At 40.6% G+C, this 22906-nt stretch overlaps 1 protein-coding gene across 1 annotated transcript in view; it reads left to right on the forward strand.

Annotated features, from left to right (window-relative positions):
• Positions 1-1875: 1875 nt before the first annotated feature.
• The window catches only part of setd1bb (SET domain containing 1B, histone lysine methyltransferase b), a 48319-nt gene continuing 27288 nt past the window's right edge, over positions 1876-22906 (forward strand). The window contains exons 1-12 of the mRNA XM_060931012.1: positions 1876-1918; positions 5066-5190; positions 9888-9983; positions 10106-10370; positions 11382-11503; positions 14693-16042; positions 17707-18420; positions 18598-18765; positions 20642-20735; positions 20992-21188; positions 21271-21355; positions 21595-21936. Coding sequence (XP_060786995.1) covers positions 1876-1918; positions 5066-5190; positions 9888-9983; positions 10106-10370; positions 11382-11503; positions 14693-16042; positions 17707-18420; positions 18598-18765; positions 20642-20735; positions 20992-21188; positions 21271-21355; positions 21595-21936 — 3601 coding nt within the window. The remainder of the gene's footprint in view (positions 1919-5065; positions 5191-9887; positions 9984-10105; positions 10371-11381; positions 11504-14692; positions 16043-17706; positions 18421-18597; positions 18766-20641; positions 20736-20991; positions 21189-21270; positions 21356-21594; positions 21937-22906) is intronic.

Consider the following 22906-nt stretch of genomic DNA (forward strand, 5'->3'; position numbering starts at 1 on the left):
GGTCATCGCAGGGCTGACGCATAGAGACACACAACCATTCACACTCACATTCACACCTACGGTCAATTTAGACCCACCAGTTAACCTAACCTGCATGTCTTTGGACTGTGGGGGGAAACGGAGCACCCGGAGGAAACCCACGCAGACACGGGGAGAACATACAAACTCCATACAGAAAGGCCCCCATCAGCCGCTGGGCTCGAACCCAGAACCTTCCTGCTGTGAGGCAACAGTGCTAACCACTACACCACCGTGCCGCCTTAATACCACATGCCGATTATTATCTCTAGCCGCTTTATCCTGTTCTACAGGGTCGCAGGCAAGCTGGAGCCTATCCCAGCTGACTACGGGCGAAAGGCGGGGTACACCCTGGACAAGTTGCCAGGTCATCACAGGGCTGACACATACACACAGACAACCATTCACACTCACATTCACACCTACGGTCAATTTAGAGTCACCAGTTAACCTAACCTGCATGTCTTTGGACTGTGGGGGAAACCGGAGCACCCGGAGGAAACCCACGCGGACACGGCGAGAACATGCAAACTCCGCACAGAAAGGCCCTCGCCGGCCACGAGGCTCAAACCCGGACCTTCTTGCTGTGAGGCGACAGCGCTAACCACTACACCACCATTTTTTTCAATAAATAATCATCTGGGTGTCGATAATTGTGGAACGGTGTCGATAACTGTGGACAAAGATGTCGATAATTGTGGAACAGTGTCACATGATCCGATACACTAAGTAATCGGGAATCAACTCTTTGTTTTTCCCAGTGTAAGTTTGAGTAATTCTTCATGCACAATTTCCGTAGTGAAAGTCTTTTCTACTTTTGCAATGATCGTTAAAGTGTCGATAATTGTATCCGCCACTCTACTATTTTTTTTAAAGCAAAGGATATTTGGTCTCACACCAGATATCGACTTTGTTTCATTTATTATGGTTTACTGATTACTGTTTATAGTATTTTTAATGTCGAAACATTTCATTCCATGATCTTTTAAGCCTTTTTTGTTCTACAGCATTTCTTTACATGTGCCTCAGACTTTTGCACGAAGGCTGAGTGACTCTATGGCTGACTTCTGCCTGAACGTCTGCCTGTTGCCAAGCAACCGTCCCTGTTACCTAGGCTACGGATATCTAGGTAGCTGGTTCGCTAATGCTAGTTTAGCGATTAGCTTGTTAATATTTTGTCAAAACAATCCAAATAAACTACTTAATAAATAAACGACTACTCTTAATCTTTACTTTTCTTTCTTTTGTATGGCTGTCATTCTTATTATTATTATTGTTTTTGTTATTTTTATTTTATTTATTTATTTTTTAAATCAGTAGCTACTAGCCATCGCTAATCCCATGTTTATAAGCGTCCCGAACTTCCGCCTTTTGATTCATATGATTGGTCAGAAAACAACAAAACGTCATGACGTTTCACTGTTTTCGGAGTCGCCATATTGGGATAGATCCTGCTCTAGTTCTTAACAAGCTCACGGTTTGAAATCCCTCTTACTCAGCGTGTTCATGAGGCAAAACTGTTGGAAATATTTCTACAAATATGTACAAACATAAATATGTTAATAAATCAAATATGTAATAAGTTCCTGTATTATATTTTCAGTGAGAGTGATAGAAGGGATATGAAACAATCTGGCAACACCAGATGCAGCGTCATGGCAGGGTGAAGCACCTGTAAGGCGGGGCGCCAGGTGACTCCCACTTGTTATGATGCAGGTTTATCCCTTAGGAGAAAGAAAGCATAAGTCGCAACAATGCAGCTCATAAACAGGGTTTATTTGTTTGTTTATAAGGGAAAGAGTTTGATTTAAAGGCGAAGCGGATGTTAATAGACCTAACAGTGTACAATGAGTGCAAATGATGAGCGACAGCGGCGAGAAGGAGGCACAGGGAGATAACGGTAAGGGATGCTGATGCTGCTGTGATTACCTGGACCAGTCTATTTCACATGTTTACCATCTTTTTTCCTCTTAAATATAGTCTCAAGACTGTTTTTTTTTTAAATCATCAAATAGCACATACTCTTACATGGACAAGATAAATATTCCAGATGAATTTACATACTCTACTATAGTACTTTCTTTAGTTTATTATTCTAACAGTTTATTCTGCAGCATCCTGGAATGGATGGTGTCGGCCATTTTTACCCAGGCCTTTATTAGTGTTTCATAATTAGTCCAATATTAGGCTCAGATATTAATACTGTATTATAAGGTTGAAGGGATACACCAAGAATACAACATAATACAAGGCTAGTAATATCAAAAGTTTATGAGATACTTTTTAAAAGCAATAATTCACATAATCATGTTGGGTTCCCCTTCTAAACCTGTTAGCATCATGTGCTAACTTTTTTTTCCTTAACCTTTCCTGAGGCACTTTAAAAAAAAAAGTTAATATATTGTTATGGCTATATATTCATTGTATAGACTCCGGTCTTATACAATGCAAAGAAGTGCAGTAGAGCAAAGTTGCCTTCAAAAATAACTAAATTAAACGTTTCTATCGTAAAAGAAAAATAATATAGATAATATAAAGGTGCAGTAAACAGTAACAAATGAACCAAAGTGAATATGTGGGAAGTTTTCCTGAGGATCCTGTAGAAGCAGTGATAGTTCTTTTCTTCTGGAGAGTTTGCTGCTTGTTTTTACAGCAAAATCTTTTTTTTTTTGGACTAAAAATGTATTTTAATTAATAAGACTAATATTTGCCTCTCATACACAAACTTGAAACGTAGTAAATGTTGAGGTTTTGGTTCGTGTATTCAGATTTAGCAACGTGTACGCTGGACGCTGATCCTTATCCCTGTTTGAATGGACAAAGGAAACAAAATTACGCCAAAAAAAAAAATCACAAATACAGTATCAAGTTGTATTCTGTGGATTAACCAGTTATTTAAATGCTAATGGAGACCAGAATGGTTCAAACACTTCTTTGTTCCACACCACATGAAAAGATTTGTTTCATTAATAAGGACTTGGGTGTATTTTCGTCATCTGGTTGTTGACTTGTCCAGCAGGGAACTACAAATAAAATCACGAATATCCCAGAGATGAAGGAATATCCCTTTCCAAGAAGGATTGACTCTACTTTAGAGGCAAAGTGTACCCCAAATAAAGTATATTTAACAGTTATTCCACAAATTCGAGTCGTACGTGAGCTGTAATCCATGTACGACGAGATTGAGTGGAATAACTGTATTATTCTATCCACATTCACTGGATTTTGAGAAACGGAGCATTTTTATTTTTATTTTTTGCAAATTCAATCAATAAAAACTTTATACAAAACGTCCGACAAAATAATTATGCTTGGAAAGTAAACAAGCCGGCAAAATGACCGTAGCAATTTGTGAAAAATGCGATAATTTTAAGAATAATTATTGAAATATCTTTTTTTTAAAAAAAGATACGTTCTTACCATCAAATACTCATCTCATCTCATCTCATTATCTCTAGCTGCTTTATCCTGTTCTACAGGGTCGCAGGCAAGCTGGAGCCTATCCCAGCTGACTTCGGGCGAAAGGCAGGGTACACCCTGGACAAGTCGCCAGGTCATCACAGGGCTGACACACAGACACCCATTCACACTCACATTCACACCTATGGTCAGTTTAGAGTCACCAGTTAACCTAACCTGCATGTCTTTGGACTGTGGGGGAAACCGGAGCACCCAGAGGAAACCCACGTGGACACGGGGAGAACATGCAAACTCCGCACAGAAAGGCCCTCGCCGGCCACGGGGCTCGAACCCGGACCTTCTTGCTGTGAGGCGACAGCGCTAACCACTACACCACCGTGCCGCCCCCATCAAATACTTTTATTCAATATTTTTTGTATTTTTGGGGGATTTGTTTTAGAGTAGAGTTTTTATTTCGTCCTCGGTTGGTTCAGTAACACGCGCTGGCCATTTTGTTTTTCTCTACTCATGAGCTGATACATACTGTATGAGCTGATATCCTAGTAGTAGAGTAGCCAATCAGAGTGCATGATTGCTCATATCCAATGAATGTGGATGGAATAATTACAGTTGTCCCTTATTTTGTCCATCACCTGTATGATATGTCATCACAAACAACATATTTAATTTGTTATAGCCATCAATCCATCAATTTATAGCTATATTCAGACAATCCTATTGATTTGATTAAATACTGTTTTACTAAAAAAAAAAAAAGGGTTTTAAATGGAAGATATTGTGTTGTAATAACGATTGTATTAATAGTTAGTTAAAGGAGAACTGAAATAATTTTTAAACTTGCTTTATTTCTTGATTAACGTGTTATTCAATTACGTTTTCGGTTTTAGTAACCTTATGTCGTGACTCATATTGGCAACTAATTGCAATTAAATATTATACTTATCGGTCTATTCGGGTTTTACCCATGTTGAATTTAGTTCACAGCAGGCGTCACTTATCTGCGCGATCTTCACGAGACTTGTGCGAGACTTCGAAACGTGAAGTGTCAACCAGGTGTCAGTGCCACCATTTTGAAAACTGTTTTCCAAACGAAGTATTGCACAAAAACAAGTTTAAATGACAATTACTGCCTACTTTTTTCAAACTTTCCTGATCGCTATCAAAACAAACAAAACTTCCGGCTTGATTACATCAGCATTCGAAAGAGGGCGCATGCGTCTTTTGACAACGTTGGCAGATGTCGGTCACTTTGATTTCCGCTGTACGTTTTACTTCCGTCCTACGATGTCTCGCACAGGTCTCAACGAATCTCGTTTACGGCCGTTGCTTTGACATATGGACTGATATATTACAGAGCATATTTCAAACACTCATAACTTGCTATAGCGATGACAGAATAGCTATCAAAAATACATTCCTATATTTAATAAAATGAGAAATAGAATTTTGATAATAAAAAAATTTGCCTTCAGTTCTCCTTTAATATCTGTTGGAGTAATTATAATACTGTCAGCACAGTCACAGCTCATATTCAGGTTCAAGGATACCAATTGTCTTATCGATCAACATCAGAGTGACTGTCTTGATGAAAATCTTGTTTCAGTAAACCTTTTTCCATCTAATACAGAATGTATTGAGTCTGAAGCAGAAAGAACACCAAACTGGAGCAGCTACAAACTGCTTGTTGATCCTTGGTTGGACGGTGGAAAGGAAAAGCTCTACCGCTATGATGGACTGCATTTCAGTGCGCCCGTGAGTTTTCAGTGATGTTCCTAGTAGATGATGGGGTGTTTAGGCTGTTAGAATGAAGAACGCAGCTGTTTCTAGAGCTTTCTGATCATCAGGGCTTTGAAAATACTGAAATATTACTATGGCCATTTAGTACTGTGCAGAAGGCTTAGGCACATGTAAAGAAACGCTGTCGACCAAAAATGGCTTAAAAAATAATGAAATTAAATGTTTCAACATTAAAAAATACTATAAACAGTAAGCAGTAAGCCATAATAAATGAAACAAAGTCAATATTCGGTGTAAGACCAAATATTCTTTGCTTGAAAAAAAAAAACAGTAGTCTGAGGTCCAATGAGTGCAGTTTTATAAGGAAATGTCCCAAGCTGTAGGTTTTACTGAGCATCTTGGAGAACCAGCCACAGTTCTTCTGGACACTTTGACTGTCACACTTTTGCACCAAAACCCAGTAGCCTTCATTACGTTTTCTTTTTTAATCTGAAAAGTCGTCTCTTATGGAATATGCTGCTCAGATACAAACATTACAGATACATACGGTACCGAGACCATAAACATCAAAAAAGCTGAGCTCAACAATCAAATCGATTCACTGCACACCATCGCATTTCATTTTCAAATCCATTACCTTATATGCTGTTTTTCAAACAGGAATAACCCAGAGGGAAAGCAGGAATTTTCCTGAGCTTCCCTGAGCCATGACATCCCTCAGGTGCTGAACCACATCATTACGCTTACGCTTTAGCAGAAGGCCATGGGACGTGGTATTTCCATTTCCATTTATTCACTTGGCAGGTGATGGTGTCGTAAATGACATAGGCAAATCTAATCTAAACACAGTGCTGCAAAATGGGTTGACTGATACGAGTGATGCAAAAGGCTGCAGTCAAGCGACAGATCATGTGACCACGTGAGCACAGAAATCAATGTTCAAAACGAAGCCATTAATTTTTATGCCAAAATGGTGTTGAATTCCCAGATAAGGATTGGTCAGAAGGTGTTGATTAATTGCAAGGCAAATCACTGTTTTGAATAGGTTATGGTTTCTGTAGTCATGGCTAATTCTAAGTGTAATAATAAACAAATTCAAAACATAACAAGGAACAATGTTGTTGATAAGGTGAAGTTTTCTGATGTGTATACGGAAGGAGTCTCCGATATCGGAATGGCTGTTTGTATTTCAGTGATAACAGAAACAAACTTGTTTTGTAGATGTTTCACAACATTGCGTGTAACTTTAAATTGATAAAAATATATGATTTGTGGTTTCCTTTAAAAAAATTGGTATCAGAGGAATAATACGCAAGCTCTGTGAAATTTGGAGAAACTTGTTAAATATAGTTTAATCTTGAAGGATGTTTTGGTGTATATGTTAAAAATGGAAATCTGGTATTAGGATCATGACATGACACGACGCATCTGAAATATTTATTGACAGTAAAGGATATGAATGCTCTGCTAAAATATACTAATGTGCAAGACCAATGAAAATTAGAACGGCGGCTACAATTATCGACACCTTAACGATCTTTTGGCCATTGCAAAGTTAGAAAAGACTTTCAATATGTGAATTGTGCATGAATAATTACTCAAACTTCCACTGGAAAAAATAAAAGAGTTGATTCCTGACTACTTAGCATATCAGATCACATGACACCGTTCCACAATTATGGACATCCAGATGATTATTTATTTTTTAAAAAAATAATCGGTATGTGGTATTAAGTTAACAAAACATAGTTTTTATTTAAAATTTGTTTTACATAGACTCATATTTAGTACAAAATATATTTTATATACTGTAAATATATGGATGTCGGTGCTTACGTCAATGAGGAGGTAATTCTCATCTCATCTCATTATCTCTAGCCGCTTTATCCTGTTCTACAGGGTCGCAGGCAAGCTGGAGCCTATCCCAGCTGACTACGGGCGAAAGGCGGGGTACACCCTGGACAAGTCACCAGGTCATCACAGGGCTGACACATAGACACAGACAACCATTCACACTCACATTCACACCTACGGTCAATTTAGAGTCACCAGTTAGCCTAACCTGCATGTCTTTGGACTGTGGGGGAAACCGGAGCACCCGGAGGAAACCCACGCGGACACGGGGAGAACATGCAAACTCCACACAGAAAGGCCCTCGCCGGCCATGGGGCTCGAACCCGGACCTTCTTGCTGTGAGACGACAGCGCTAACCACTACACCACCGTGCCACCTTTACAACAAACTGAAAAAATTATTTATATATATATATATATATATATAGGTCTCAGAAACTGGTCTCTCATTTGGGACATTATGGTCAAAAAATAAATTTTCTAATTTTATTATTATTATTTTTTTTTTTGCATTTACCTAACACTCAATGTTTCTTTTGTCATGTTTAATAAGAATAAAAATAGTATCTTGCTTTATCTGGCCTCCACTGTGGAACATTATTTTGATTACAATTCAAATGCTTTTATAAAATTGATTTACATATAAAATAACTCCATCATGAAGAATTAAAGCCCCTCCTTCACAGATGAGTGAAAATATTGAATAAATTTCCTCTTTTTGATCGCTTGGGTTAAAAATGCCAAATTATGATGACTGAATTGATTATTCACTTAAATATGAATAATATGATACATTTTGGGTATTTGATATGGCGAAATAGGACACAATGGAAAAATCAAGAACACACCGGAAAGATGAGAATAACAGCGGTGGTAAAAGAACAGCGACTGTACTGGCTGAAGGTCGCGCGGGTCTCTGCTGCGGCGCACGAGCAACGGGACATCACTACCACACCGGACAGAGCGCGAGGCGGGGGCGGGGCAAAATGACCGGCCGCAGGTTCTATCAAAAGTTCGATCTAAATTGACCATGGTTGCAAAATATTGGCCAAAAATACGCAAACACTACGAAATACGAAAGTAAGATGAAAAAGAAACATTCTATTGCCTTATACTGCAAGACTAAAACAAAATAAAACCGTCAAAACTCACCTTTTCAGTGATGACGTCCGAACAGATCACCCGCGTAACAGAGACCGCAAATGGAAGCACGATCAACTTCTAACTGTTGGAGTGGAAAATTCCATTCTACACATGCAAATTGTTAATGTTTGTCCTTCCCCGCACACAAATAACACGCCACGGTCAAAAATAGACCACAACTCATTTTATAGCTCAGAAATTCATACAAGACCAGCTACCATCGTAACATATTCTGTAAGAAACATATTCTATACCTAACTTTCAGCTTTCGTTTTAAAAAACAAAATCGCAGATTTATAACTAAATGTTTATATGGCGTAATGATTTTAAGTTACTACTTTTGGTGAGGTCGTGACCTTGACCCTGAAGCTTTCCGTTTAGATCAAAACACACGAAGGTATTGGTTTTGGGTTTGCGGAAAATGGAGTTACAACGGTGATCAAATATTTTGCATGATGTTTTATGACGGTTATGATTGTTCTGGGGCGGCACAGTGGTGTAGTGGTTAGCGCTGTCGCCTCACAGCAAGAAGGTCCGGGTTCGAGCCCCGTGGCCGGCGAGGGCCTTTCTGTGTGGAGTTTGCATGTTCTCCCCGTGACCGCGTGGGTTTCCTCCGGGTGCTCCGGTTTCCCCCACAGTCCAAAGACATGCAGGTTAGGTTAACTGGTGACTCTAAATTGACCGTAGGTGTGAATGTGAGTGTGAATGGTTGTCTGTGTCTATGTGTCAGCCCTGTGATGACCTGGTGACTTGTCCAGGGAGCACCCTGCCTTTCGCCCGTAGTCAGCTGGGATAGGCTCCAGCTTGCCTGCGACCCTGTAGAACAGGATAAAGCGGCGAGAGATAATGAGATGAGATGAGATGATTGTTCTGTGAGCGCTCCAATCCTTAGGTGTATAAAGTTACAACTTAAAATACAATTAGTGATAACTGTAGACTTTTCAGTGGACTACAACCTTTTTAAGGGAATGCGATGTAGTCAACCATTTATCATGTCCCAGATCAAGCTGCCATTTTTCCACAAATTTGCAGAATTTTTGCCAAATTCTGTATAGAGTATTCATATCAAAGATTTAGTTTTATATGTATTATTTCTTTCATCATTTTATTTCAAATTAAAACCAACGTCACCATTCAAAACCGTATAGTTTATTGACTGTGAGTATATTTAGTGGGCTACCCCCACAGTACCCAGTTTCTGAGACAGACCCATATATATATATATATATATATATATATATATATATATATATATATATATATGCTAAATATATAATATATAATGCTAAAAAACATTCCATCTCAGGTAACAAGCTGTGTCATCAGACTACAAGATCAGAGGGCGAGGCGGGTCTTCCGGGTTGATTAATTAACCAATAATAACTGTTGTAACTGAAATTCACCTTTATAAAATTGTTTTTTATTGGTAAATCTGAAAAGGTGTTGGTTATTATGGACTGTCAATAATTGTAGCCACAGCTCTATATTTTATCAACCAAAGTAGTTAAACGTGAACCTAAATTTGTGTTCACATTCACATTTTTTTTTCTATTATAATGTTCATATTTGTAAGGAATTTCCCCTAATCATATTTAATACACATTTTAGTTTTTAGTCTTATTGTTATGTTACCAGTGAATACAAATCCAGTACACAAGCCAGAGCAACTCCTGATTACATAATCCCTGAAAGTAATGAACACTTTATTTTCCACAGAATCCTGGAATTCACCCGCCAGAAGTCAGAGAACCCAGAATTGCTCGCTTTTGGACCAAGTTTAAAGAGACAGATCTGCCAGTCCCGAAGTTCAAGGTTTTAGTATGAAATTTGTACCATTTTTCTGGGTCATCACTGGTTTGTTATTGGTTTATTAATATTAAATGAGAATGAATGACCAGTTTACTAATCAATCTTTTTTTTTTTTTTTTTTTTAGATTGATGAGAATTACATCGGCCCACCGAAAGAGGTGACATTCGCCAGGCTGAATGACAACATCAAGGCCGGGTTCTTAACGGACATGTGCCGAAAATTTGGAGAGATCCAAGAGGTGGAGGTTTTGTTCAATCCCAAGAATAAGAAACATTTAGGAATAGCCAAAGTCATTTTTGAAACTGTCCAAGGGGCCAATGAGGTGGTGCAGAAACTTCACAGCACTTCAGTTATGGGGAACCGCATTCATGTGGAGTTGGACCCAAGGGGTAAGAAAACGGTTCTTATACTCCTCTGTCTCCCAGGTTCAGATTATTAAAGGAAAAGTTTAGCCAAAAATGACATTTTTGCATTTTTCTAGTCAGCCAAGTTTGCTTATTACCTAAAGCGTCTCTCTCTCTCATACACACACACCTATCTTAAAATGACAAGTTGTTGAGTATCTTAAACAAAATTATGTATCTACATTATCTACATTGTATCTCCAAATGTTTGTAGACACCTGACCATCACACCCATACCGTATGTCCTTTGTTGAACAAATATCCCATTCCAAATTTATTCCCTCCTTTGCTCTTATAATAACATCCACTCTTCTGGGAAAGCTTCCCACTAGATTTTGCAGCGTGGCCATGAGGATTTGTGTTCATTCAGCCAAAAGAGCATTAATGAGGTCAGGAAGTGATGTTAACCAAGCAGACCTGGGATGCAGTGAGCGTTCCAGTTCATCCCAAAGGTTTTCACTGAGGTTTAGGTCAGGGCTCTGTGCAGGACACTCAAGTTCTTCCACTCCGACCTGAACACACCATGGGTTCAAGGAGCTCGCTTTGTGTATGGAAAAGGCTTAGGTCTTTTAGGTCCAGTGAAGGGAAATTGTAACGTTACAGCACAAAAAGCCATTCGATACAGTTGTGTGCTTCCAACTTTGTAGGAACAGATTGAAGAAGAACCACATCTGGATGTGATGATCAGGTGTCCGCAAACTTTTGGACATATAGTGTATGTATAGCTGCTAAAATCATGAAAATAAATAAACATCAGAGGTGATACAGATGATAATATAGTTCATTTGTTTAATTTGTATGTTTATATATTTTTAATATGCAGATATTCTGTTATTGTTTAAAACTGATTGTACATTATTTAGCCAAGTGAAGGGGAAAAAAAAGTAAGACTAACTGTTTTGGTGAAATGGGAGAAATTGGGTCAGTTTAATTTTTAGCGATGCAACCTGAGATAATATTATAATAATTCAATTCTGCCGCAATCTCTGCTTGCAGGAGAAAAAAGGATGCGATATTTCCAGCTGCTTGTCAGTGGGCTGTATACACCTTTTACACTTCCTTTAGGGGACGAGGCCTGGGGACCACAGTCACCCACCTACAGCTCTGACTCCCACAGTGTGAGTGTGACATGCATGGATATCTAGCGGTGATGGGTTCTGTCAAATAAAAATGGCTGGTACATAAATGCAAAACATACAACATAGTGTGGTTATGTGTTTATTGTAATTAATAAGCAGACAGAGTTAAGGGCTGCAGTTAGTGTTCTGTGAGTTCGCCGTCACCCTCCTTGCTTGTTAGCTGTTGCATGATAGAGGAGAAATAGCTACCGGTTGGGAATTGGCACAGACCAAATTAGGAGAAAATTTGGTTGAAAGTTTGCAACCATTGCAACTCCTGTTGCAAAAGAGCAATTAAAGCTAGACGGTCTTTCGATTTCATAAAATCGGTGAAATTTAGTTCCCTCTGAAATGTGGTCATTGTGATATATATGTTATTTACCAGCTGGGAGGTCCGTATTGTGAAATACCGTGACCGAGGTCTTGAAAGTAGGCCGAGGTCATGGTATTTCACCATACCGACTGACCTTAAGCTGGTAAATAATATATTAATTTTTTTCTTTACCAAATTCTAACACAAAACGAGAGCGCCTGAAAGGGAAAACCGAGCCGAGCCGCTATTTTGAATCCTCATTCACGGCTGTAATGCAAATTGCTTCCTCCTCGGTATACAAGTGCACTTCCATGGCAGGAAAAAAACTACATTTTGCCGCCTATGTAGTCCCCTATTTATACAAAACTGACACTACGTTCAGACTGCAACCTGAAACGACCCATATCCGATTTGTTGTGAAATCCGATTTTTTTGTTAGGCCGTTCACATTACCAATTATATGAGACTTGTATGCGATCTCCAATATGAACGGAAAATGACCCAAAAGTGTCCCGCATGCGCAAATTGACACGTAATAAGCACATCTACGTAATACGTAAACAAAAAAAAAGCACACTCTTCAAGTTTAATGATTTCTTTTTTTTGTTTGTTTGTTTAATTATCTGGTTAGTGTTAAAGTGTGAGGTCTCGTGTGTGTTTTTGTTTCTGAACTGAAATGAAAACATGTAGCCTGGTAACGAGGGTTGACTCCTAAATGTCTCTCTAATTTCTATATAAGTGCACTACATGTTACTAGGAAGTAATGGATTTTTAAACTCTATATAGTGCACTCGAGCTTCAGTAGGCAGTCATTTGGGATACGGCCGCTGTATTACCAAACTCTTAATTCAGGCTTAATAATTTGCACATATTTATTTTGTCATATTAATAAACTTTTTCTACATTTTTATAAATATTTATTTAGATTGTTTATAGCCAGCTGAATTCTGCAACTTCTCTCAGCGCTGGCTCAAGGTGCAGAAACACCAGTGCAGTTTGCTATGGAGATGAGGCGAGACCTGGCGATGTGGTTTTTGTGGCGGCGGCGGAACTCGCACAATAATCTGATTAACAGCAGACTAATGAGACCGAAGGTGTCAAATTACTGGAAATTTCCAGAACAATCTTATAATCTTGTAATACAGGATGGTTTAAATTATAAATCAGTTATAGAAACTGTTTTATTTAATCAGGCTAACAGATCAACATCCAGGTCCCTACCAAATCCACCATTAGCTTGATCAATTCTATAAAAGTCTATTTAAATTCTGAAAACTGTACAAATGTTGTTGTTTTCCACCAAAGAGGCGGGATTAGCCAACGCAGAATAGTGATGTTTGTCTCTTGTTGATGACGTGTAGGTTGCATGAATGCGACCTGTCCGGTCAGACTGCAGTCGCATGTGAAAATATCGGATATGCATCGGATTTAGGACCACATATCCAAGCGGCCTGGGTCGCATGTGAAAAAATCGGATCTGTGTCGTTCAGATTGTCAAATCGGATACAGGTCGCATATGGGCAAAAAAATCAGATATGGGTCGTTTCAGGGTGCAGTCTGAACATAGTCTGAGTCATTCAGGATTCAGCCATGTTTTTGCTCGGCGTTAGCAACAGTTACAGGTTTTTAGCTTTCTCCTGAAATGTTTTCTTTTATTTCTTCTTCCTCAGGGTAGTAAAACTCGCTTTCGCTGTGAACACTGTCGTTATCACTATCCATGCTGTAAAATTAATGCTCTTCTCCTGAGAAATGCTGGCAAAAATGTATAAGATTTTTGATAATCTTATAAATAAATCTTATAAAAAAAAGATAAATGTTGACAAAAAATGCTATGTTTGTTGTTGTTGTGAATGAGCAAGTCGCCAGAGGTCCATAACTGGGGTCTGTAGCTAGGGTCCATATCATAGGATACGGACCCGCTCGCTAGCCAATCAGAGCGCAGGATTTGATGGAAAAAAATAAATGTTTATTTCTGTAATATTTAAAAAAATATCAGGCCATTCTGTGGCTGGGAAGTTATTTAATTTGAGGGGATTAAACCAAATAATGTACATGAAATCGCTCACTTCGCGCAGTCAGGTAGACAGAGGAAGTCAGTGTGTGTGTGCGCATGCGCAGGTTTACCTTTGAGCGTGCACTGACAGTCCCATCATTCTGTCGCTAAACGAACAGCTGATCACACCGAAGTGCTTGCTGACCGCCGATATTTATTTGTTTGGTCCTGCGTCTCCTTTCCTTCGTATATAACATAACGTCTTTTCTTCTCGCTTTCTTTCCGTTACTGTAGTCGGTCTTTCACGTTTAATTTGCACACTCACGTCCTCCATTTTTCTCTCCTGTTTCAAATTTGTATCCCACAATGCCTTGCACGAACGGGGAAAGCCCACCACGTGATGCATGACGTAGTATCTTGAATTGGGTCATGGTGAAGCAGGAAAAAATAGCGGAGAATTTAGGGCCACGTGGAGATAAATTCAATAATCGTTCTATTTTAAAAAATAATAATAAAATTGGAAGTCTGTGATTCGAATTCAGTAGCTTTCAGTCCACTAAACAAAAATAATTGAGTGTCGGGAAAATTCTTTTTATGACCTACACTTGAAAAATCTGAAAGGCAGTCTATCTTTAAGCATCGTTCGTCCCACTGCCGACCCGGCACTCTTATTAGTAGTAATTACATCCCTTTGCTTCTCATTTGCATAAAATTACTATACATGACTTCGTTACATCATTCAACCCTACTCACTTTGCAAAATTTCACTGTAAAGGAATTTTCAACTGCCACTTTGATTGCAGGTTTAATGACTTCATTCTGCCTGCTAACTAATTAATTATTGGAGCTTTTAATTTGCAATCTTATGCTTTATTCTATGCAGGAGTATGACCCAGTGAAGCGCCTGTCTCATGGGTTGCTGTCTTCATCATCTATGCTCCTTGGATCCACCCCATTCGATTGCTCCACCCCTATGTCCATGGACACTGCCTATTCCAGCATGCACCAGGACACTCCATGTAGTTTCTGGCAGGATACTCCACACGGCTCGCCTATGTCTCACAGTAACCCAGGAACCCCGCTGCACTGCAACGGCCTTACAAACTCTACAGATACACACACTGATGCACACACTTCCAAAAACATCCCGCATTCGACTCCATTTATCGCCTCTGAATCCCCAAACACCTACCACAATCCTCACCTGGTCCAACTAACACCACATACACCAAATACAAAGCAGGGATCTTTAATTAGCGTTACTCAAAGTTCCTGGACCGCTAAAGGGCACACAGTATCAGGAGACAAGTCCCACAAAGTTGGCAGGGCTCCTCGAGGTGGGCACAGGGATCACATGTGGGGCACTAAATATCAAAACGCATATAATCGTAGGCCAGAGCATCGCTACGTGCACAGACCTGGATTCAACAGATCTCACTGTCGCTCAGGATACACGACCAATCTAGTACCGTTAGTGTCATTTCAGGGACCTTCAGCTGCTCAGACACAGCCAGATAAGTCTCTGGCACCTCTTATCCATTGTAATAGTAGCACAGATAAACCTACAGGACAAACAGCAATGGAAGCACCTACAGGAAATATAGACAAGGAACCAATTCCGCCAGTATCCCAGAGGGGCAACTTGCGTCAAATCCAAACATTTTGCTCACAGCCGTTGGAGAAAACTTTGGATGTTCCTCAAAAAACACCTCATAACATCTTTAACTCTCCTCCTCATATACCTGAAGTACAACAGCCGGACACGGCTGTGATACAAACCCCAGAACGGTGTGTCTCCCCTGAGCCAGAAAGAAGCCCTTCAACACAGTCAGTTCCTCCAGAACCAGTGACAAGCAGCCTGGACTCTCGTATCAAGATGCTCCTGGGCACTCAGAGTCCAGATTTAGAAAAGAATGAGGAGAACTCAAACTCAGAAGACTGGATTTCCCCAAGCCTTCCTCAACGCTCCTCTAAATCTGGTCCTCCTTCTCCTCAATCCCCTGATGCCTCACCTACCTGGAATTTCCCTGCAGCTTCCAGTCACCGTATTTCCACACAGCAAACTTCATTTACATTGAGTTTTGAAGACGTGAGTCCTTTTCCACTCCCGGATTCAGCAGAGGAAGGAGAGGAACCTCAACCAAGTCATGGCTATCTGTCCAAGATACCCGTCATTTCAACCTTCTGTTCAACAACACAACAGGCTCCGCAATCTTATCACCAAAAAGCTATGGTAAAAACTGCTTCATGGTTTTATCCCATATGTGCTTGTCAGTGTTGCCTGTTTTAAAAGGTTTTACTAAATAATGGAACTGGGGCTTTCACAGCTGTAGCATGGAAAATTACTGCTATTTTGCTGTTATTAGGCAGAAAAGGTCATTAGGTAGAGAAGGTCATGACTATAATGCACAATGATACAATAAAGAGTTTTTAGCTCACCCAGCCATAGGCCAGGCTGGATGAGCTTACGCGATCACGTGTCGTCCATCGTCCGTCGTCATCTATCCACAATTTACAGAAATCGCTGCTCCTCCTACAGGATCAATCGGATTTCGATCAAACTCACATACAATGTTCCCCAGGTGGATGTGCGTAAAAGTTGTCAAGACGGTGGCACCACCTGTCATATTTACGATTTTATGGGCGTCTGAAAATTTTGGGTGACTCGTCACATTAAACGCTACTCTTCATAAACCGCTAGGATGTTTTCACTGAAACTCACCTAGAAGACTCTAAAGACGTATTCCGACAAGAATTGTTCACCAGGTGGCGCCACCTGCCATGGATGAGGCTACAGAGTGGTCACGTGCAATTTCACGAAAATCGCTACTCCTCCTACAGGAGTGATCAGATTTTGATCAAACTCATATGGAATGTTCCCCAGGTTGGTATGTATAAAAGTTGTCAAGACGGTGGCACCACCTGTCATATTTACGATTTTATGGGCGTCTGAAATTTTTGGGTGACTCGTAACATTAAACGCTACTCTTCGTAAACTGCTAGGATGTTTTCACTGAAACTCACCCAGAAGATTGTAAAGACATATTCCGACAAGAATTGTTCACCAGGTGGCGCCACCTACCATGGATGCGGCTACACAGGGGTCATATGCAATTTCACAAAAATCGCTACTCCCCCCACAGGACTGATCGGATTTCAAACTCAGACAACAACAGCGGCTTATATGAGCTACGGCCTCATTGAGGCTATTTCTGTTGTTATTTTTACCCACCAGGCGGCAGATACGGACACAGGTACATACAATATATCTTTGTTGAAGCTTGCAAGCAAATCCAATACATAATCCAAAAACAGTGTCAAAATCCAAGCAAGGGTCAGGCAACATGAAGTAGGGTGATCAAGAGCAAGATGAGAGAACCTGAAATGGGATCAAAACCAGAGAGACAATCAGTAATCAAAAGGCTTGTTAGAGGAATACAGTGTGGCTTTGAAAGTCCTTATATACTTTGGGTGAATGTGACTGGAATGAGGTGTGTGTGATCAGTAATCAGGTGAACGTGAGAGAATCTGTGCATTGTCGTTCTTGGCGGCCATGTTTGTAGGTTGCGTTGTGTTCTGAGAACTGCAGTTTGATGCTGAGACTCAGAAGAAGGCAACTGGATATTCAAGTAGTAGCTCAACCTTGAGACATTTTGTCCCATCTGTATTTTAGTTACCTTTTGCTGAATATTTCTCTCAATTATTCATTCATTTATTTTCTGTACCGCTTGTCCATTGCGGGTCAGAAGTGAGCTGGGTGAGACAGATCAACAGTCTACCGCAGGGCTAACATGGAGAGATAGACAGCCATTTGCACTCACATTCACACCTATCCGTTCTTCTCCAGGAGTCCACAAATGTTTCTTGACACAGCGATTGTTTTTATGTCTCTTACAGATTAAACTGTCCCGTAGAGAAGGAGAAGCTTCAGAGCAGCCCATTAGACCCAGGACCTGCTCTTCACCTGCTCCTCCTGCATTCCCAGTGCCTCCTCCTCCTGTTCTCCTACCGCCACCTCCACCAGGCTTTCCTACCATACCACCCCCTCCTATGTGTGGACCTTCCCCTCCTTTACTGCCCTCTGTACCAGTTCGAATCACTTCTCCTCCTCCTCCTAACCTCTCTGTATCTACATTGCCTTTCCGTCTGCCACCAAAGCTCCCCATGGGGCAAGCGAACAGGCCCCCAAGATGGACGAACCCTCATGAACGTCCTCCTTCTACACCTCTTCCTATCCCGACCAGAATAACCCAGGGGAAATCCCACACTGTTTTCCCACCTCCTTTTGCCATTCTTCCTCCTCCAACACCCTTTCCAGGTGTGGATGGAGTCAGACAGGCACCACGTCTGACTTTTAATTCAGCTGCTATCCCAGGTTACAGAGCACCGTGGCCACCCATGCGCCTGCCTGTGTTTGATCCCTCAGTGCCGCCTCCGGGCTACTCACCTGAAAGTGAGTCGCTCCACAAGGCCACGGTGGATGGAGTGATTGGCGCTGTAGCTGCAGAACTCAGGGTCATAGTAAAAAAAGACATTCATCGCAGGATGGTTGAAGGCGTTGCCTTTGCAGCATTTGATCAATGGTGGAATGAGAAGGAACACTCAGTGAAGGTAAAATATGCGTATATTTTTTCTATAATCAGATATCCATACCATACGAATGATTGATTCTAAATGGTCAGAATCCTATCCTGCTTTTCCTATAAGTTTCAACTACAACTTGTGAAATGTATATTTTGAATCGTGAAGATATATATTTTTTTCAATCCATTGTCTACATGCCTACAGATATTGATGGTTCCTGTGAAATCTGGAGAAAGTAAAGAGAAAGAACCTGTGAAGCTCAAAGTTTTGGAGCCATGGCAGTCTGTAGAGAAGCTGGGATTAGAGGGCACAAGACTAGGAACAGGACTGGGTTTGGGCCTCCGCTCGGCCCTCAAACTGCCATCATTTAAGGTGCCAACAGTCATAAGCACTCCTGTTTAAATTAATGATGCACCAGTATACAGAAAAAAGATGCCCTTTATATGTAAAGAAATGCTGTAGACCTAAAATGGCTTAAAAATAATGAAATGAAATGTTTCAACATTAGAAAAATGGCTATAAAGAGTAAGCAGTAAGCCATAATAAATGACACAAAGTCAATATTTGGTGTGGGACAATACTTTGCTTTAAAAAATAGTAGTCTCAGGTACCATGAGTGCAGTTTTATAAGGAAATGAGCTGTAGGTTTTACTGAGCATCTTCCAGAACCAGCCACAGTTCTTCTGGACACTTTGATTGTCACACTCGCTTCTTCATTTTGCACCAAAACCCAGCAGCCTTCATTATGTTTCAGTGTTGTAGTCGAGTCACTAAACCTCGACTCCTAGTCCAGTCTTGAGTCCCCAGTGTTCAAGTTCGAGTCATTAAAGAAAATGTCGAGTTGAGTCCTCTATTGATCCACGTCGAGTCCGAGAACAAAACTCCAACCGCACCATTTGACGGTGGCTGTTGCTGCCTTTATGTGAAAGCGTCTCTGCTACCGTGTTGGACTGATGTTACTGCTCGACTGCCCCATTTTAGTTAATAGGCTACAGATAAAAAAGCTTGTTCATCGCTCAGCAAGCCCCGCCCACTATCAACAGAGCAATGAACATCACGTGCCACTTCCTTTTCTGGGTGGAGTCTCGCCAAATGACGATTGAAGTTCTTTTTTAATCTGAAAAGCGGTCTCTTATGTAATACGCTGCTCAGATACAAACTTTTTTTTTTCCTGTAACATTTAATTTTGTGCTGGAAAACGGACATTTGGAACTCTAAAATGTTTTTGTAATGTTTTGACTCGATAATGTAGAAATCATCTCATCTCATCTCAAGCCGCTTTATCCTGTCCTACAGGGTCGCAGGCAAGCTGGAGCCTATCCCAGCTGACTACGGGAGAAAGGCGGGGTACACCCTGGACAAGTCGCTAGGTCATCACAAGGCTGACACATAGACACAGACAACCATTCACACTCACATTCACACCTACGGCCAATTTAGAGTCACCATTTAACCTAACCTGCATGTCTTTGGATTGTGGGGGAAACCGGAGCACCCGGAGGAAACCCACGCAGACACGGGGAGAACATGCAAACTCCGCACAGAAAGGCCTTCGCCGGCCACGGGGCTCGAACCCGGACCTTCTTGCTGTGAGGCGACAGCGCTAACCACTACACCACTGTGCCGCCCTGTAGAAATCATAAAATAGAAATCTATAACAAAGTTTGTATGAAAAAAATAGGGTGCCTCAGACTTCTGCACAGTACTGTATATTTCGAACAGCCAATCTGTGTAGTAACGTACTGAATAGCGCGTTATTTTGACTACATTTTTTATACACTTGTATGTAATTGGGACACAGCCTAAATATACTGTACAGTAAATGCTTGCAGTAATATGAGAAGCAAATAAGGATGCGAAATAAAAGTGTCTTCAGAACCAGGAAGTACTGACACTCATGCAGAAATATATTCTCAGAAAATACATTTTTACTTAAATATGGGTTTTTCTTCAAGTTTTTTGCTGCAGTTTTTTGCTTCTGGTGGCTCAAGTTCATATAATTGACAGAAAGCGTTGTTGCTAAGCTTGTGCTGAAAGGAAATATACCATAGAGTGGTGTTGGGTATTAACCATGGAGGGAAAGTGAAAGTTTCGCAAAAAAACAACATCTCAAATCTCAGGACTCTATCTCCATCATCTTATTAGCTGTGGTGGTGGTTGTATGTGTTCATGTATCCGGCTGAAGTGTGGTTTCACTTTGTTTTGGGTTGCTTCCGACTTTAAGATTGTCTATTATTATTATTATTAGGTAAAACGGAAGGATCCTTCTGGTGAGGACCCTGTGAAGGATAAAAAGTCATATCCCTCCTCTTTGCCAGGTCAGACACACTCAGAGGAAGCAGGTCAGTCCTCGTAGTACAGTATTGTGTGCAATAATACAGTAATATAGGAACAAAATGATAAATAATTACATTATTAATAGGTATTATTATTTACAATATGATTAAATCCTGTGCCAATTACTTCCAGAAACCTAATCTCTTATCAGCAGTGTTAGAAATGTAAAAACCCTGATTTCTTTAATCCCGTGACAAACTTGTCTGTGTCTGTGTTTTATCTCGTAATCTTCTGACGAGTGTGAATTGATGCCATGTTCAGAAGCAGGGCAGGAGACACAAGAAGTGCCCCAGATGGAACAGGGAGTCCCTGTGGTGAAACGGCGTCATGCCAGACCTCTGGAGCTGGACAGTGACGATGAGGAGGAACAGGAGGACGAGGAGAACCCTGAGAATGTACTGGAGTTGTGTTCTGAACAAAGGGAGAGCAAAAAAACAAAGATTACAAATACTGATCAGGTAGAACACACCTCGGTGAGGTAAGAGTTTTTGTTTCATTAGATAACAGCACTCTTACAGATTATATTTCTTGTCCTGGGAGGAGGAGGATGACGAGGGAGAAGATGGAGACCGAAAAGAGGGGAGGTTTTCAGCTGTGAGAGAGGATGAAACTCACTCAGACAAAGGTAATAAAAATGATTACACAAACATCTGTAAGAGTTGTACACACTGATAAGATGTAGAATGTAGTAGTAAATGATATAGAAGTAGTTAACGTGTAGTAATTAATAATTAGCTAGCTAGATTTAACACAGGTCTATCTGGCAGGAGAGCAACACAATCAAAATAAGCGTTATTAATATGTTACATATTCAGTTCATGAAGTTATATGTGAAGTAAATGCGGTTTTTAAATTGTTCCACAGAAGTAATCAGCATAACAGCATCCGACTCCTCGTCCATCATGGATTATGAATCGACACTCACCTCGAGATCGGACTCAAGCTCGTCTGATGAGAGTCGTTACTCCTCCGACTGTGAGGAGTCTGAGGAAAACGATGAGGATGATGGAGTAAGTCCGTCATCTGAAGCTCCTGAAGAGGAGCGAGCAGAGGTGATTTGGATCTCATCAGATGAAGATGGTGCAGAATATGCATCTCATACACCTGCTCGTTCTTCCGTGAACTCCTGGGAGGATGAGTTCGACCCACCTCTGACTCCGTCTGCTCCAATGTCGAATGACGGCGACCCAGATGACACACTGCTAGGTGGGAAAATCAAATTCACACCTCTTAACCCTTTGATGCAAAACATGGGTCAAAAGCAGGGCTTTGAACCAGAATTTTTTTCCTATCGGTTCGTTCCGAACAGAAACGGAATTTTAACGTTTCCGGTTTGGGGTTCCACCATTAAATAGACGTTCCCGAACCGGTTAGAACAAAAAAATTTGGTCCCCGGAACGGTTAATTACGTTCCCTGTCAGCTGTTTAACAAATGGCTATAAAATTATGTCTCTGTCTCATCCAGCTTAAGCCAAATGTAGGCTAATTCTATTACAACCTTCATTAAATAAGACAAGAAATAATTCAAAACAATTATTATTTCAAATGTTGGCGATTTGGATTCTCAGTATGTCTTCCCATCTACACAAACAGAAAAAGTGCCAAAAATGAAAGATAATTCGTTTAGTGTGTTACCAAAGGCTAGTCAGGCCCTATAGAGGGCTACCGCATGACGTCACCGCGCCGCGAGATTTTGTTAGGCGTCATATTGGAAGACTAAGTACACATCTATGCAAGTACATACATTCATAAAACAAACTACACCTGAAATGTAGCCAGGGCCGGTTCTGCCCTAATCTGGACCCGGGTGCAACATCGCGCAACCCCCCCCCCCCAAAAAAAACCCACCAGTCTAAATCAGGACAACCATCACATAACCATCACAAATGGAAGTGAACCCCAGCGGGTCATAGAAACTTGCGCAGGAGAAGAATGACTATTTGTAGGCTACAGAAACTTTGAGGAACGAAATAAAAACCGGTATTAACCGGTTACCATAATTTTTAATAAGCGTTTCTGTTCCAGAACATAAAAATAATAAAGTTTCTGGTTTTGTTTCTGTTCCATGTGAAATAGAAAAAGTTCCCGGTTTTCGTTTTCGTTCCTTGAACCGGTTCAAAGCCCTGGTCAAAAGTGACCCGGCTGAGTTTTTATCTTCTATATCTTTGCAATAAAT

The sequence above is a fragment of the Neoarius graeffei genome, chromosome 10 (genome assembly GCF_027579695.1).
Source record: "Neoarius graeffei isolate fNeoGra1 chromosome 10, fNeoGra1.pri, whole genome shotgun sequence".
NCBI lineage: Eukaryota > Metazoa > Chordata > Actinopteri > Siluriformes > Ariidae > Neoarius > Neoarius graeffei.